The sequence below is a fragment of the Haemorhous mexicanus genome, chromosome 18 (genome assembly GCF_027477595.1).
Source record: "Haemorhous mexicanus isolate bHaeMex1 chromosome 18, bHaeMex1.pri, whole genome shotgun sequence".
Classification (NCBI taxonomy): Eukaryota; Metazoa; Chordata; class Aves; order Passeriformes; family Fringillidae; genus Haemorhous; species Haemorhous mexicanus.
In genome coordinates, this window is record NC_082358.1 from 15,487,318 (window position 1) to 15,505,011 (window position 17,694).

Here is a 17,694-nt window from a genome sequence, read left to right on the forward strand (position 1 = left end):
AGAAAGGCTGCGAGGAAAAAGCAGACCACCAGCTGCTCCCCTGGGAATCCAGCAAAAAGGAACAGCTGATTTCTTATTAATGTAAATGAGCTCGTTATCTGGGTTGCTTTCAGACTGAGTTCAGCAGTTCAAAGCCTCTATTCCAGGAAATACAGGATTTACATAACAGACATGAAGAGAAAGCGAGGGAAGGATTTTGTCAGTGCCTGTTTCCCAAGTAAATACTTTTGCTATTCTGGTGTCAGGGTGGATGGGTGGAAGCTGAGATGGGATGTGCTGGGCCATACCCCGAGCTGCAGGAAGATTTTACAGACTCTGAGGTATTTAAAGAGGATTTCCAGGGCAGCAAGACCCCATCCTGTGTTGCAGTTTTTTTAATATATGCCTACATCAGGAAAATTTTGTGCAACTCATACTCTCATAAGTTCCAGAATAAACTCACCAAACAGCATTTCTAGGACTCCTTTATAGAGAACAAAAAGCTTTTAAGGACAGGCAGTCCTTTCCACCTGTGAGTTTCCAGGCTGAGTGGTCCTTAGCCCTGAGGCCTGGCAGGGTCTGAGCTCTCCTGGTGTATTTAGCTCTGGCCCTTTGTTCCTGAGCACCCCTCAGAAAACACACACCTCTTTCACAGGAATAATTGATCAACATTAATCAGTGATCTGAGACCTATATGGTGTATCCAGCAAGGTAATTAAGAGTGTAGCAACAGGCAGAAATATAATTTAATGGAAAGAGTGAGAAAGAACGAGCAAAAACACATTAATCCTCCCGTATCTCATGATATTCAGGAATTATTATTTTATTTCATTCTGTAGCCCTTTTGTTAGGGAATAAAACCAGAAATCTCTCACTCTTTCTTGTCCAGTCCCTCTCCCTCCCTGACTGATGCCAAGGTGCATGTGCCAGGAGGGGCTGGGGATATTCCCAAGGGTATTCCCCAGACTTCCAAATATCAGGCTGCTCTTTTAAATACTAAACATTCTCCCAGGAGGGGGAAGCTAAAAAAACCCCTCATGGAATACTGAGCCCACACACTGGACATTTTAAGTCCATCTTGCCTATTGTATATCTCCCTCACTCTCTCTCCCTTCAGGGAAGAATCTCCCAGAAGATTTACCAAAGTCTTTTTTTTTTTTTTTTTTTGTATCATTCTCTGCCTGGAACAAGAATTTTCTCCACCATGGGTGACAAAGCCTGGTAACTCTCCTTTCCTGGCTGTTCCTTAAGGTATGAGATCCATATCCCCAACACAAACCATGCTGGGACTTCTAATTGGGTTTTCCTCCCACTGTGACTCCCTCTGCCATCTGTTCCTCTCTTTCTCCCAGATGATACATCCCTCAGTCGCTGAGCAGAGCCATGGCAAGCCACCCAGCCCTGGAGGCTCTGCCAGAGCTGCACCTTCCCTCTCCCCTGCGCCCAGGCTCAGCTCAGGGGGAGCTGGGACAGGAGGGGATGGTGTGCTGTGGGTCACTGCCTTCCAGCCCCATTCCTGGCTGGGCTTTGCCTCCAGATTTGCCACAGGGTTTCTTTGAAAAGGAGGCAGAAACCCCAGTGCCTCTGAAGTCCAGAGCAGCAGCAGAGCTATTTAACCTCTGACACAACCAGTTTTTCTGCTTAGTTGAAATTGCCCATCCCCAGCGCTAAGGAAGGGCTCTGGAGCCTCTCTGCTGAGATAATTGGTAGCCCCAGGCTTCAACAGGATCCAGGAACTGCTTTCCACTGCTTCATCTGAGGAGACAGTAATCTGTTGGAAACATGGCAACTTCTTCTGGCCTCTTTCCAGACCTCCAGTCATGTTAGAGTTGAGCTACAGCAAATGAAAATACATTAGAATTTTAAAATGGTACATAAGTGGCTCTTGCTCATTGGGAAACTTGAAGCTAATGTTGCCTGCAGCTCATACTAGTATTTTCAGAAATAATTCATTAGCTGCAAAAATCTCTTATTTCTTGGAAAATGAAACAAAAAATTAGCTGTTTTACTTTCCTTGTGGATTGCTTCCTTCCCATCTCCCTCAGCACTCTCCAGGCTGCAAAGCTGAGGCAGGAGGTCCTGGAGGCCGTGGAGACACGGGCGAACTCTCAGCTGCCATAAACTGGTCCCTTCCAGCAGCCCTCACACTTCCCCAGTGGTTTCCTGGGCAGGTTTCCCAGCCCCACCTGGCAGAGGAGCAGCAGGACATGTCAGAGGGGGCTCTGGCTGCTGGAGCTGTGGGTCAGAGACACGAGGGCTGGTGGGATCAGGCAGACTCTCCCAGCAGGGACTCACGGCCAGCACTGAGCCAGGAGAGACTGGGCAGAGCCGCTGCTTTCACCCCAGGAATTCTTACTGCTCCATTTTCATGGGGCAAGGAAGACACAGGAAGATTTTTTTTCTCTGCTCTTCAGTGCTTTTCGTTTTGGTCCCAGAAGAAAAGCAAGAGATGCAACTCAATGGGAGAGCAAGAGAGCAGAGTTTTGTGGACTTTCTCTCAAAGGAAATACATGAGGTGTTGAAGTCAAGCTTCACCTGCCAAATATTTCGGTCAACCTCATAATGTCTGAGAAATACAAAATTAAATTTATTGTCATCTCTGTAAGTACTGAAGGCGTTTCTGAAAGTTGTGAAGAGCATCAAAAGCTCTGAACTGACTGCACCTGCCCTGGCTGCCCCTGCAGCCCCTGGCTCTGCACAGAAGGGCCCAGCTGCCCAAGCACTCCTGTGGCCTGGGGAGAGGGAAGGGTCTCACTGAGAGTGGGGTGGGAGCTTCTGCCCAGCTGTCCCACTCGTACACATCTCAGCTTTGCTGGCAAATTTAAGGAATGCACTTTTTCCTGGGATGAGGAATTGAAACTTCAACATCTGAGCGAAACCTGAAAAATGTGTGAGTGGTTTGTTGTCTGGGAGAGCCCTTGGCTGAGCTGCTCGTGCACAGCAGCCAGGGCTCTCGGTGCCATGCAGACAGCCCCACTGGGGGCTGCTCCTGCAGAGCCCCTGGCAGAGACAGAGCCCTCTGCTCTGCCCTGGGTGCCCACCCTCAGGGGCTCCCTGCCTGGGCTGCCTGTGCCCCCTCCCCACGCAGCAGATGTGTCTGGTGCCATCTGGAAGGAGCTCATTTCTTCTCCTCAGTGGTTTGACACAGCAATTAGATTGGGTTCAATTGCTGGGACTTTACCACCTGTGCTAATAGCCAAAATTGCTTTCAAAGATAGAGTGCAATGTTTGGAATTTGGAGAGAGATTGCTATCCCTTTTAATTACATTTTCTGTCTCTAATGAGACAATTATAAGCATTTCAATAGCTCCCAGTCATCAGCTTTCCACTGTATGAGAGCACAGGAGAAAAAGGCATCCTCACCATCCCTCTTCCTTCCTCTCTCACCCACTAAGTCCTCTGAGCAATTCACAAGTGTGCCATGTACACTCACCTCCATCCTGGCAGCACTGAGGCTGCCCAAAGCCCCTCCTGGAGCCACTGCACTGTCCCAGCTGTTGCACCTGAGGACCAAACTCCCAATTCAGTGACCTCACAGGGCAGCACACGTGTAAAGAGCAGCCACACACCCCCACTCACTCCTCTTTCTCAGCTCAGGTCAATCAAAGGTCCCATCCCCAGCGTGGAGAGCACGTTGTCTCAGAAGCAGGAGCAGCACAGGAGGTGCCTGCTGGACCAGCACCAGTCTGTCACTCCAGTGATCTTCTCACAAAGGTCAGTGGCTTGAGTGTTGGAAACTTTCCTGGAAAATGAACTGGAAGCTCAGGTTCCTGCTATGTGGTACCTAAGCACTGAAGGGCTGGTTCCTTCCAGCTGGAAATCCTTTCTGCCCTTGAAACCAGAGCCCTTCAATCTAAGCAGAATCAAATGTTGTATTGCAAGATTGCATAGCTCTGCAGATAAATGCTGCGTTTAACATTACTGTGTAATGAAGTAAAACACTCTGGTCAAGAATGGAGGTTTATTTAAGGCAATATAAAAATATTGCCATTCATCCAGGATGCTGGTACCCCACAGACCAGCGTGCTGGAGAGCAGCCACGGCTAGTAGGACTGATTTAAAGGCCTCCCCATGAGCAGCTGTCATGGAGCCACAGGGCATCTTCCACAAACAGCAATGGCACACAGAGAGACACCCATGTGCTGTGGGATCCACAGCCTGGGACTGCAGCCAGCAGAGCACAGAGCAGAAAAAGCAGGAGGAAGGGTGAGAACTTGACCAAGATTAGGCTTGGGAGTAGGAGCAGGCAGAGATTCAGAAGCTCTGGGATGCTTGCCCAGCCCTGTGCCCCTCTTGCCCCACACATCACAGGGGAGATGCACATTCCTGTGGCTGCAAATATCACCCACACTTGGCATTTCTGCACTGAGATTCCTTCAGGATTGCCATACCTGGTTTGTGATGCCAAGAGACCGGGGAACAAAGAGCTTGGACTTCTGGAAACAAGGGATTCCCAGCCAACCTGGAAATACCAACTGATTTTCAAACCAAAATAATTTCCTTTACATTTCTTTTTTTGTTTTTTTCCTTACAGCTTCTAGAGGATCAGTGTGAAAAGCTTTGCTAAGGTTCAGAGCTGTCAGCTGCAGCCCTGACACAGACAGAAGGAGTGTTAAACAGTTTCCATCATAAACCCCAAGCAGTGGGGCCCAGGTGTGCAGCTGCTACCAACACCCTGTCCTTGGGGAGGCTCTGCAGGCGCCAGCAGGATCTGGGCTTTACCTTTACCTAGTTAAACATGAATCACTGCTGTCTGATTGGAGATGATCCTCCCAGTACTTTTCTGACTAAATCATGCTGTTTTGACACACTAGTTCAAGAGCTGTCACTTTAATTATAAGAATGAGTGCTGATGCAGAAAACCAGCAGTAGCAGCAACAACAACAACAAAAAATTACAAATCCCCAGCTGCTAAAACCAGAGCTTTAATGAGATCAGGGGAGAGGCTGGAGGAGCTGCTCACTGCACACAGATGCAGGACAGGATGAGCATCCTGAGCATCTTCCTGAGGGGCCCTGGGCCCTGCACAGGAATGGTGAGGTTTGACAGCTGAGAAGGTGAAGAGAAGAGAAGAGAAGAGAAGAGAAGAGAAGAGAAGAGAAGAGAAGAGAAGAGAAGAGAAGAGAAGAGAAGAGAAGAGAAGAGAAGAGAAGAGAAGAGAAGAGAAGAGAAGAGAAGAGAAGAGAAGAGAAGAGAAGAGAAGAGAAGAGAAGAGAAGAGAAGAGAAGAGAAGAGAAGAGAAGAGAAGAGAAGAGAAGAGAAGAGAAGAGAAGAGAAGAGAAGAGAAGAGAAGAGCTGCAGTTTGTGAGAGGCCGGGAGCTGAACACGGCTGCAGGGTCCCAGCCTTGCCACCCTGCTGCAGCTGGCACTGCTTGTGGGACATCAAAGTGCTCTGCCTGATATCAAATTATTGACATTTTCAGCTAAGGCCAGGTAGCAATAATGAACATTTGATACTCAAACCTTTTGGGGGATAAATGTTCTTTTCAAAAAAAAAAAAAAAAAGGGCAAAAGAAAAAAAAAGGGGAAAAAAGGAAAAAAAAAGAAGAGAGAATCAGTGATCTTAATATTTAAAGACTGAAAATACTCAAAATTAAGAATAAAGGACAAAAAATGTTTGGAAACCTAGTGATAAGAGAATAGTCTCAGTTATGGAGAATTATTGCTAACTCCTGCCATTCCAGCAGAATACGCTCAACTCGGAAAAGGAACAGTTTGTCATTAGAACAACACAGCTATTTAAGAAAATTAAAATTTTTGTTGTTCTTTTTCTTTACCTTTGGCTCCATTTCTGGGCATATTTTATCTTTTGTTTCTAAATGTGCCAGGGCTCTTTCCTTATGGAAGGAAGCAGATCCTCATTCTTCAGATGAATGCAATCCCACATACCAGGACACTCAGGAAGCTGATGGGCCTATGTAAAAAATGGTCTTTAAACACTGTCTGTTTCAAAGAAAACTGCTTATTCCCAGGCTGGACATTACAGGGTTAGGGTGAGGAAAAGCACAATTCCCCCATGGCCTCTCTCTTTATACATCCTAGGTCAGTGAAAGATTTCTCTACAAAAGAAAATCACTGGGGTTCCTCAGAAGGTTGTAAAAGGATCTGGATTTTTTGACCTGACTTTCCATCATTAAAAATGGAGATCCTCAGCTGGAGAGCAGGAGGGAGTGTAGGAACATCAGCTGAGGTTAGTTTTGCTTTTGCAGGAGTGCGACCGGGGGCGCTTGGCGCAGCTGGCTGCTGCTGTGCGCAGCCAGGCGGGTGCAGGGGCAGCAGCCCGGGCACCACGGGCACTGCTGCACCCGGGGGCCCACGGCAGCCCTGGGCATGGACCCAGCCCCTGCTGTGGTGCTTGCAGTGGGAGACCTCTCCTGCTGCTAGCCAGCGGTGGAAGGGTTCCAGCGTTGTCATGGGAACGGCTGTCATCCTCCAGAGCAGCCTCTGCTCCAGGCGAGCCTGCCCTGCTTGTTCACAGTACAAAGCCATTTTCCAGCTGTGTTTTGCTTTGGGTTTCTAAAGTTTCACTTTTTCCAAAACCCAGGTAGTAGAAATTGTGGAGATCATCACGATGAATGGTGATAAAACTCCTAAAGGGAAACAGGCAGGACCCAGTATGTGTCAACACCATGAGCTGATTTTCATTTGCAGGGAAAGGGATCTGACAACTTCAATACCTTCTACTCAAAAGGCTCACTCCTGCTCTCTCTCACACACTTCCCCCAGGAATTTACCAACAGGATCTGTTTGTACAATCACACAGGGTGTGGAGGTGAAGCCAGCACACTGCACAGCCCTTTTTAGGATGTGCTGATGCAGAGATACTTGCAATGCCTCGTGTCATCAAGTGACAGTCTGTGCAGGAGCACAGCTGTTGTGAGGGTCCCCTGGGGCCTCAATCTTTCATACTCCTGCATCTCCAGGCCACAGTGAAAGAAGGAAAGGCCTGGCAGTCCTACCATGCCACCAACAGTAGCTCTTGACAAGACCTTATGTTATCAGCTCTCAGGGATGAGGCAGCAGCAAAGAAAACCCTTGTGGAAGACCAGTTTTTTAATAACTACTACACAAACGCTGCATCCTTTGTAGCTTCAGTACTCAATTCTGAAAGAATGTGGTAAAAGCAGGGTTTCCCATGATCAACAGTTCGGGTAGATTTTGAAAATGAAAAACTTTTCCAATAGCTGCTTCCATTCTGAAATAACCACCTGCCTTCTTTAGGAGCCGAAGGCTCAACAAGGGGCTTCTGCAGGACAAAGAGAATCTTCAGTGACAAAATGCTGCTCTCATTACAGATCACCAAGAAATGAAACTGGCTTTCAGCTGGACAGAGATCCTCACTGCAGAAACCAAAATGACATGCTCCAGTGATTTATTCCCAACCCACCTCTGGGGATCACACCCCTCTACTCACACACCAGCAAGTGCTCCCGAGCAGGCCACAGGTTAATGACAGGTTATGTTACACAGTGAAATACAAGACCTTTTGTTTTTTTCCTTAAAATCTTCTTCCTCTGGGATGATATCCACCTCTGTGAGTCTTTAATTCACAGACAGCTTGTAGCACATAATGAGAAGCTGAGCTTTGCTCTCAAATCCCTACTGCACTGGCCGAAGTCTTCAGGCACTTCCAGAGCTCTCCTGGCCCCCCCCACACCTCAGCATCTGCAGCACAAACCCACAGTGCCCCTTGGTGTCCCCCTGCAAGACCTTCAGCACGGTCATTAGAGGGGTTTGTGATCCAGTTCCAGAGTAGAGCTGGAACTGAGCATTAAAACTCTGCTGGAGCCAGCCCCAGCCACTCACCTGGGTGTGACAAACAGAATGACCTTGATCTCTCCCTGCAGTGAGTTCCTGTCTGGAACAAATTAGGTTAAGAAGCTAAAGAGATGGCACCACACAGATTAGTCAAACAGACAGACATTGGGAGAATATCTCCAGTCTCCTTTATTTTCATTTATAGAAAAGTAGAAATATTAGTAAGCAGAATATATGGAAAATATTTCAAGTATTTCCCAGTCAAAAACACACGGCTAGAGTCAGCCCTCCTGGCACAGCTGAGCTGACTTCCTATTTAGAGCCTCAGGACTGCATTGCATTTTGGCCAACTCAGAGATGTTCCTTGAAGCTGGAGTCCAAGGGCCAGTTTGTCCCTATTCTCACAGATGTGACAAGCTCATTTCTAAGTTCTTCATTATCTCAGCAGCACAAGACCAACCCTCTGTAAGACTGAGGGCTAAATGAAATTATGAGACCAGGGAGGATGAAAATAGAAGGAACAGATTCACAAGCACGAGCAGGAAGTATCCACAAAGTGCTGTTGCCACAAAAAGAAGGCACTTGGATTAATTTATTTTGCATTGTTGATTCTTCATTAAGACTTTAAAAAAAGAATAATTAAACCTGCCTTCTTATGGCCTTTTTTGTTTGATTTGCTATTTGGTAAATTCTCATTCCTTTCAAGAAAGGAGGAATTGCAAGAAGTCATCAAGGTCAGAAAAGATTCTCACAGGGAAAAAAGAGATTGGCACTTGCCAGCCTGATTTTCTTGGAAATGGAGGAGCACACACAGACAGAGAGGATTCCAGGTGCCCCTGTCCAGCCAGCGACCTCCGGGAAGGCAGGGAAGGCCAAGCCTCTGAGATGGAGCAGTCCCTGCTCCGGCCGGGGCTCGGCTGCTGCCGCACGCTGGGGCTTGCTGGCTCTGCCAGGGGAAGTCAGATGAACAAGAAGCTGTGACCAGAAGGGCAGGAACAAGTGTCCAGTCGGCGAATTCTGCTCCAGGTTCCCTTGCATCGAGGGTTCCCCACTGCCTGCCAGTGCAACAGCTGGTTCCTGAAACACAGTCATTGCAGGTGAGAGAAAATGAGCCGCAGCTCCACTGCAGGGCAGTCACCACGAGGTGCAATAGGGCTTAAATCACCCAGCAAATCCCATTTAGTCTGATAACATCCACGTTTACTGCATGGGCCCGATTCTGCCTCTCTACACTGTAAAGCAGCAGCAGCTACAGTGAGGCCCACGGGTTGTACTGATGTGAAGTAAAACAGTGACAGGAACAGACATGTTTCTGTAGCACTGTGCCCCTTCCTGGATTTTATCATTTGAGGATTTGGATTTTAGGATTTAAGGATTTATCCCTTGAGGTTTAAGGAGATTTCTCACATTGGTATCTCCCCGCCCTGATGTCTGGAGAAGCACAGCTACCACAAGTGGATCAGCTCTTGCCCTGTGCAGAGAGCTGCCCACAGAGAGCCCAAAGACCCCTAATTTCTCCAGAGAGCTGCATGCAGTGCACTGTGACCCTGAAACAAGTGGCTCAAGGGAGAAGAATAAGAAATTCAACATGAAACCAAGGGTAAAGCTCTCACTGCAGGCTGCCGGAGCCGTCCCCGTGGCAGTGCTGCCTCAGGGGCTGCAGGGCTGGGTGCTGGCACTCCACGCAGACCGTCAGCCCCTCCCTGAGCTGGCTCGTCCAGGGCTGGCTGTGCAGGCAGCCCGGCGCCAGGGACACCAGCTGGAACTCCACACAGTACCTGCAACACAACAGCTCAGCTCAAACACCAGGGCAGGCCTGCACACGCCTGCAAGACCACACACCCCTGATTAGCAAAAACCAAACCAAACCAAACCCCCCCCCCCATCCAAGGTTGAGAACAGAACATGTCATGTATCTGATTTTTGTCAAGGTCAAATAGGGGATAAAACTACTCTGCTGAGGCTTTCAGCTAACATATAGAAAATATCAGGTATGACTGGCATCTGTTTTTACCAGTAGGGACACAGACTGGTCAAGCATTTGACTATTCTAATTCCAAGTCTGGGATCCACTTGCTGAGCCACATTTCCTCTATCGTCTCCCCTCAATTACTTAGAATGGATTTTGTAGAGCAGGTTGTGATGGGAGCTAAGATTTGGTCTCTAGAGGTTTTCCTTGTGATGCTCTCCCACCTGCAACCAAAGAGACTCCACGGGTGGGTACAGCTGAGTCCCTGAGCCGAGCCTCCAACTTACCCTGCCCCTTCACTGCCATCAGCTGCAGCTCTTTTCTTCCTCGCTTTTCCAAACCCTCCTGTAGTTATTAATGCTGGGACTGTGCATACCAAAGAGAAAGGGTACAGAGTGTCAGTGGCAATGCTGCTCTAAGGCTCATTATGTCTGCAAAACAGAAAAGATGGGCTTTTGACGTCATAGGGTTTTAGCTTTAGCAGGAGACAAAAACAATTCTAACTTTGCATTTTCATACTATCTACCACTGTCAGCCATTCCACTGAGAAGAGAATCTGTACAGCTGCCAGATTTTTGCCTGAGCAGAGTAAACCTATTTACGGGAACACCCAAAGACAGAGCGGGAGGCAATATCCATTTAATGCCAGCTCTCAACAGGCTTGAAGAAGTCACTTGCAGCTGACATCCAGACTGGACAGATGTTGACTCCAAAATACCAACCAAAATGACAAGAATTCTTCTAAAAAATCAGTAAAGATGCTCCATGAAAACCTGATTTGGACAAACTAAACCCTGGCTTTATCTGCAGAAATTATCTGGAGGTCTCCCTTGCCTGCACTCTGCTCCAGTGCAGAGAAGGTGTATCTCAGCATGGAGAGGCATCACTCCTTTGCAACTTTCTGCAGGTAAGTCATAAAACAAATAATTAAATAAATGAATAAATAGATGACAAAAAAAACTGTGCAACATCCACTTACAGAAGTTTTAAACAGACATAAATCTGCCAATCTCACCAAAATTTCCAGAGATTTGCACTTGTATAAGTGAGAGCACAGCAGAGCTGTAACATCTCATTTTTGAGACACAGTGGATCACAGCAAATGGTAGGCACCACTTCCACCACTGTCCTGGGAAGGATGTGCCTAAGCTCCTGTGTGAAGAGCTCAGTTCTCAATTAGCCCAGGCAGGCCCACGGCAAACATACCAGTGTCTAAAAACAATTCTTTAAACAGAGGAAAAAACAGCTCTGGTGGCCCAGACCAGAGTCCTCCCCGCGACTATCCAGACACTTTTCAGTGGACTTACTCAGGGACTGCTGGCACTCTGTTCCTGGCCGAGTCCAGTACTCCACACAGCCAGCCCTCTCCTCCAGAGCAGGACATGCCTCTCCCCCGTTCCTGGGCTCCTGGATGATGTGCCTCGTCCGGACTCGATAGGTTGTCTTGCAAGGCTCTGCACAGCCACTCCAGGCACTCCACTGGGACACGACACAGGGGATAGCTGGAGGAAGAGCAAGCGGGGATGTGGAAGGTTACAGGAGTGATGCCAGTAAAATGCCTGCCGCAGAAATAACACTTTTTGGACATAGCTCAGTACATCCTGCGTTACTTCAGAGCTGTCCCATGGTTGTCTTGGGCAGTTCTCAGCAGTTCTGCTGCAGGCTCACAGGCGCCGCTGAGGCCGGCGGGGCGGGGCCGGCCCGCAGTCTCTCACCTGGGCAGGTGTGGGTGTAGTCGTGGCAGCAGTCGAGGGTGCGGGCGCACGCCTGGTCGCAGTAGCAGGGCCCGGAGGAGCCGTCGGGCCGCCGGCCGGTGCTCAGGCAGCCGCGGTCGCGGCCGGGGCAGCAGAGCCCGCGGGCGGCGCAGCCCGAGGGGCGGCGGGGCAGCCCCGGCGGCAGCAGCGGCAGCAGCAGCAGCGCCGGGAGCGCCGGCAGCCAGCGGGCACGGCCGGCCATGGCCCCGGGCGGGCGGGACCGGGCGGGGCCTGCCGCTCCCGGCGCTGTGGTGCCCTCACCTCCGGCCCGTTCGTGTCCGTGTCCCCATCTCCTGCCCGTTCCGTGTCCGTGTCCCCATCTCCTGCCCGCTCCGTGTCCCCATCTCCTGCCCGTTCCGTGTCCCCATCTCCTGCCCGTTCCGTGTCCGTGTCCCCATCTCCTGCCCGTTCGTGTCCGTGTCCCCATCTCCTGCCCGCTCCGTGTCCCCATCTCCTGCCCGCTCCGTGTCCCCATCTCCTGCCCGCTCCGTGTCCGTGTCCGTGTCCCCATCTCCTGCCCGCTCTGTGTCCCCATCTCCTGCCCGTCCGTGTCCCCATCTCCTGCCCGCTCCGTGTCCGTGTCCCCATCTCCTGCCCGCTCCGTGTCCGTGTCCCCATCTCCTGCCCGCTCCGTGTCCCCATCTCCTGCCCGCTCCGTGTCCGTGTCCCCATCTCCTGCCCGTTCCGTGTCCGTGTCCCCATCTCCTGCCCGCTCCGTGTCCGTGTCCCCATCTCCTGCCCGCTCCGTGTCCGTGTCCCCATCTCCTGCCCGTTCAGTGCCGCCCCACGCTGGCCGCGCACCCCGCAGTCCCTTTCTGTGGACTTCTCAAACCAAAAACTCTTCAGCCCCGACTGCTGGCACTTACCCACCAGATTATCGACACATTGTGATCAAAACAGAGGAGAGAGGAGACCAGTTTTTTTTGCCGGATTTCACTCCAGCACCTCAGGAGCCATGGAAAATGGAAAGTACTTCACTGCCAGTACAGCAGCTCCTAAGGAGAATGATCCAGCTGGCTATGCTAGCTCTCTAGAATTACCCTGAATTTTCTTCTTAATTCGAAATGCAAGAGGCTTAGAGAGATTACAGCCACTCCTGTGAATTATTTAGCTATTCAGTACAAAGCAAAGGGCTTTACTGTAACTTTTTAATCAAAGAGGCTTGCTCTAAAATATTGATCACAACAGATGTTATACCTTGCTGAACACTGAACTGGGATTTATAAACCCCACCCACTTTTTTTTTTTGCAAGTGACTATGCTATTGTACTAAGACTGGGTATGGACAGAGTGTTCCAACTTCAGGGAAACTGCAGCAAAGATGTTTCTGGAAAAACAGAAAATAACATCAGAGGACAGGTTAATACCTTCAGCATGTACAATTTTGGAGGCATGGGCACAGAGGAGACCTGGCACTGCATCAGCTTGGGCATAACATGGTAAAATGTTCAAAAAGTGAAAAAATAGAATGTTAGCTTTGTATATCACTAGATGGCTGCAACAAAGAACAGGCATCTCATTTTCTTAGCAGTGGTCAGATATTGTCAGCTTGGAAATCGCACATGTGGCAAATCCTTCAGTGAGCAAGAGGCATAAAGGCTAAAGATTGGGAGAGGAAAGAGAAGAGCACTAGAAATCAGTAGCTATGGGGTCCAGGAAGCTGGAATTTAAAGACACCACTTTAATTCCTGCCTCTACCAATGAGTCACTTACTTGTGTGACCTCGGGTAAGTCATTTAACCAAGGCATGTCTCGTTCTTGATCTAGAGCAGGAAGGACATTCCCAAGGAGATTGCATTACTCAGCTGATTCCTTCGCCCAAAGCAGAGGAGGGCGCGGCTCTGGCGCCGTTCCCTGAGGGGCTCTAGCAGAGCACACTCCCCAGGGCCAGCACTCATGGGCACTAACAGAGCACACTCATGGGCACTAACAGAGCACACTCATGGGCACTAACAGAGCACACTCCCAGTCCAGCACTCATGGGCACTAACAGAGCACACTCCCAGTCCAGCACTCACAGGGCACTAACAGAGCACGCTCCCAGTCCAGCACTCATGGGCACTAACAGAGCACGCTCATGGGGCTCTAACAGAGCACACTCATGGGCACTAACAGAGCACACTCATGGGGCTCTAACAGAGCACACTCATGGGCACTAGCAGAGCACACTCATGGGCACTAACAGAGCACACTCATGGGCACTAGCAGAGCACACTCATGGGCACTAGCAGAGCACACTCATGGGCACTAACAGAGCACACTCATGGGCACTAGCAGAGCACACTCCTAGTCCAGCACTCATGGGCACTAACAGAGCACACTCATGGGCACTAGCAGAGCACACTCCTAGTCCAGCACTCATGGGCACTAACAGAGCACACTCATGGGCACTAGCAGAGCACACTCCAGTCCAGCACTCATGGGCACTAGCAGAGCACACTCCCCAGGGCCAGCACTCATGGGGCAGTAACAGAACACACCTCCCAGTCCAGCACTCATGCTGCCATGCTCCACATCCCCCTGCCAACAGCTGAGCTATGAGGAACACCTTCACATTATTCTGAGATACACAGACTGAACGAAAATTAGCTTCAGAAAGCTATGGGTCTGCATAAACACTGCAATTTTGACTGGCCCTGTGTGGTTAGGAAAATTGGATCTCGGTCCAGGCATCTCAGAAGGAGATGCCCAGCAAGCTCCTGGGAGCAAACTTTGTTTCTTATCTTATCTTACACTCCCAGAGTGAAAGCAGCTCTCCCTTGTTCTGGTTTGACATAGTCCTGGAGATTTTTTTGGGTGTGGGTTTTTTTCCCCCTGACAGGCTCTAAAGATGCCAAGGAAACATGGCCCAAGACATGCTGGACCACCAACCCAGCAATGGATTTCTTGCAAGACAAAGTGCCAAGTCTGGGTGGGTCTGCTGGCCCTGAGGAGCCAAGCAAGTGTGCTTTTACAGAAAGGAAATGTGGCTAATGTGTCATACAGGGAGAGGCTCAGGAGCAGAACAGCTTGCAGGGATGTCCTTGGGGGCATTCTTCATTGATGAAAAAAATAGTTGGTGACCATAGAAGTTTTAAGACAATACAAGCACTTGTACTGTGGATGATAAAGGAAGGCCTTTGCCTGAATGGCCAGAGCTGCCTACAGACCTCACAGCTATTGTTCAGTAGCTGGACATCATAGAGAAACAAGTTAAGAGCTTTCTTTGGTTGCTTTTCCCAAAACTGGATGATGCCGTTCCCATCTGAATGACGAAAGAAGTCACATCTAGAGCACATCAGCAGAAAACCATAGGACTGACCCGAGTAAGGTCACCACCACTGCAGGGGATCTGCCAAGTGTGGAAGACTCTGATAGTCTAAAAAGTTATAGCTGCAGAACATCTGTTTAAAAGAGTGGATGCTGTAGGAGACAGAAATGCTCTGCTTCAAAACAGTCTTCTTACTGCCTGGAGCAGACTAAGGGTCCCAAAATCTGGATGTTCTGGGTGCTCACAAACTCAAGTTGTGCTTCACTGACTGTCCATGGTAACGTCCAGCCTGTTGACACAGCTGATGTGTCAGATAATCTTATCACTGAGCAGAGAGGAAATAACATAGCAATTAGAAGCAGCAATTAGTAATGGGCTGTGCTTTGCTATAAACTAATGCAGCAGCTAACACATGGGTCTAAAAAGAATATAATAATCACCATGCAGTCAAAATATGCCTGGGTCTTTGGGAATACAAATGTTAAAACTCTCCCTGTGTATGAAGATTTCTATTAAAAGCAACATCAGACAGTGAAATAATCTGTGCAATTTTTCTCTCAAATGCTCATGGCACCAAGAAACAGATCTGTTTGAGAAAAGTAAACATTTGCTTAAACATACAGCCCAGTGAGCGACTCCAGGCTCCAGTTTAGAAAGTCACACAAGTACCAAGAGCAAGGTCTGTTTCTCTGCAGCTGATGGAGCAGAGTGCTGGGCCTGGCCCTGCCCTGCAGAGCCCCCCGAGCACGGGCACTGCTGCAGGGAGCCCTCCTGGCGCAGGAGCAGCTGCAAGCCAGCCTTCATCCAGGGCACACCTCTGACCTCCAGCCCCGCATTCAAACCACCCAGCTCACGAACTCGGCAGCTGACCAGGGCCAGCAAAATCAGGCTGCTTTAAATTCAGAGTTAAACCTCCTCATCCCCACCTCTTACCAAAGCACTGAAGTAAGAGATTTTCTAACGGGGCTGTCTGTCCCCCATGGCTGCTACAGCCCAAGCAGTGTCTGTACCAGCTCCCCATGCCCCGGCAGGTTCTGTACAGCTGCTCTGGGGGCACCGCGGCAGATCTGGGGGCTCTGGGGGCACCGCGGCAGATCTGGGGGCTCTGAGGGCACCGCCGCCGATCTGGGGGGGCTCTGAGGGCTCTGGGGGTTCTGAGGGCTCTGGGGGTTCTGAGGGCTCTGGGGACACCGCCGCCGATCTGGGGGGGCTCTGGGGACACCGCCGCCGATCTGGGGGGGCTCTGGGGACACCGCCGCCGATCTGGGGGCTCTGAGGGCTCTGGGGACACCGCCGCCGATCTGGGGGGTCTCTGAGGGCTCTGGGGACACCGCCGCCGATCTGGGGGGGCTCTGGGGACACCGCCGCCGATCTGGGGGAGCTCTGAGGGCTCTGGGGACACCGCCGCCGATCTGGGGGCTCTGAGGGCTCTGGGGACACCGCCGCCGATCTGGGGGCTCTGAGGGCTCTGGGGACACCGCCGCCGATCTGGGGGCTCTGAGGGCTCTGGGGACACCGCCGCCGATCTGGGGGGGCTCTGGGGGCTCTGGGGACACCGCCGCCGATCTGGGGGGGCTCTGGGGACACCGCCGCCGATCTGGGGGGGCTCTGGGGGCTCTGGGGACACCGCCGCCGATCTGGGGGGGCTCTGGGGGCTCTGGGGACACCGCCGCCGATCTGGGGGAGCTCTGAGGGCTCTGGGGACACCGCCGCCGATCTGGGGGAGCTCTGAGGGCTCTGGGGACACCGCCGCCGATCTGGGGGAGCTCTGAGGGCTCTGGGTGCCCGCGGGCCGGCGCCGCCCTGAGGGTCAGCGGCGGCAGCACAGCGCCCCCTGCGGGCCGGGCACGGCGCCCCCTGCGGGCCGCAGGGGCCCAAACCCGGCCCCCCGTGTGCCCAAACCCGGCCCCGGCTGCCCAAACCCGGCCCCGTGTGCCCAAACCCGGCCCCGGCTGCCCAAACCCGGCCCCCCCGGTGCCCAAACCCGGCCCCCCCCGGTACCCAAACCCGGCCCCCCCCGGTACCCAAACCCGGCCCCCCCGGTGCCCAAACCCGGCCCCGGCTGCCCAAACCCGGCCCCCCCGGTGCCCAAACCCTGCCCCCCCGGTGCCCAAACCCTGCCCCCCGAGTGCCCAAACCCGGCCCCGGGTACCCAAACCCTGCCCCCCGGGTGCCCAAACCTCGTCCCGGGTGCCCAAACCCGGCCCCCCCGGTGCCCAAACCCTGCCCCCCGAGTGCCCAAACCCGGCCCCGGGTACCCAAACCCGGCACCCCCGGGTACCCAAACCCGGCACCCCCGGGTGCCCAAACCATTCCTCCAGCATTCAGAGGTTGCCTGGGATTAGTAACCTACCAAATTTCAAATTTCATCCTGATGCATGTATGCAACAGCAGAGCTTGAAACCTGACCCAAGCAACTGTTCTTGCAGAGGCAATAAAACATGCCAAGAACATGTTTCAGCTGCATCTGTCCCTCCAGCTCCCACTGGACAAGCACTCTCTCCTCCCTACAGAATGGTTCCTGGTAAGTCTGCTCATTACATTAATGAAAGTAATTGTATTAGCAGCGGTTCTGGTGCCTCACCAGTAAGCAGTTTTAAGAGATCAGGCTGCTTACATTAATTGAGTAAGAAAAATCTCTACTTAATTTAATTGAAGACTGCTTTGTTAGTTGAATAGTAGCTGATTTTCCATCATTGCTGTTTCCTACTAAGCATACGTGCCAAAGGCCACTCTCAGCTCAGACACCTCAAGTCCCATCCCAAAACCACTGAAACTGAATAATTATGCAAATGAGCAGACTGCACCTCTCCCCAGACCTGAAGCACAAGAGCAGCCACAGCCTCAGCCAAGCACTTCTGCTCTAGGGTATGTGGGGCTCTGATGCCATGAGATCACTCTTGGTTTGAGGCAGCAGGCAGCTCCAGCACCACACTGGTGCTGTGCTCTCCCAACCCCCAAACCACTGAGATCCAGGAATGAGC

General features: G+C 51.3%; 1 protein-coding gene across 1 annotated transcript; it reads right to left on the reverse strand.

Moving 5' to 3' along the window:
• Positions 1-7,902: 7,902 nt before the first annotated feature.
• On the reverse strand, positions 7,903-11,670 carry LOC132335747 (somatomedin-B and thrombospondin type-1 domain-containing protein-like). The gene is made up of 5 exons (XM_059862588.1): positions 11,422-11,670; positions 11,014-11,208; positions 9,994-10,072; positions 9,351-9,515; positions 7,903-8,814 (listed from the first exon to the last, which is right to left on the reverse strand). Exons 1-5 carry the CDS (start codon positions 11,660-11,662, stop codon positions 8,697-8,699), a joined length of 798 nt encoding a protein of 265 aa, XP_059718571.1. The 5' UTR covers positions 11,663-11,670; the 3' UTR covers positions 7,903-8,696.
• Positions 11,671-17,694: the final 6,024 nt, after the last annotated feature.

Bases quoted from the DNA above. Each gene is read 5' to 3' on its own strand.
- LOC132335747 (XM_059862588.1), bottom strand. From the start codon at position 11,662: ATGGCCGGCCGTGCCCGCTGGCTGCCGGCGCTCCCGGCGCTGCTGCTG. The intron at 9,516-9,993 runs GTAAGTTGGAGG...GTTGTGTTGCAG, and splicing joins GATGGCAGTGAAGGGGCAGG to GTACTGTGTGGAGTTCCAGC. The intron at 8,815-9,350 runs GTGAGAGCTTTA...ACTGTGTTTCAG, and splicing joins GACGGCTCCGGCAGCCTGCA to GAACCAGCTGTTGCACTGGC.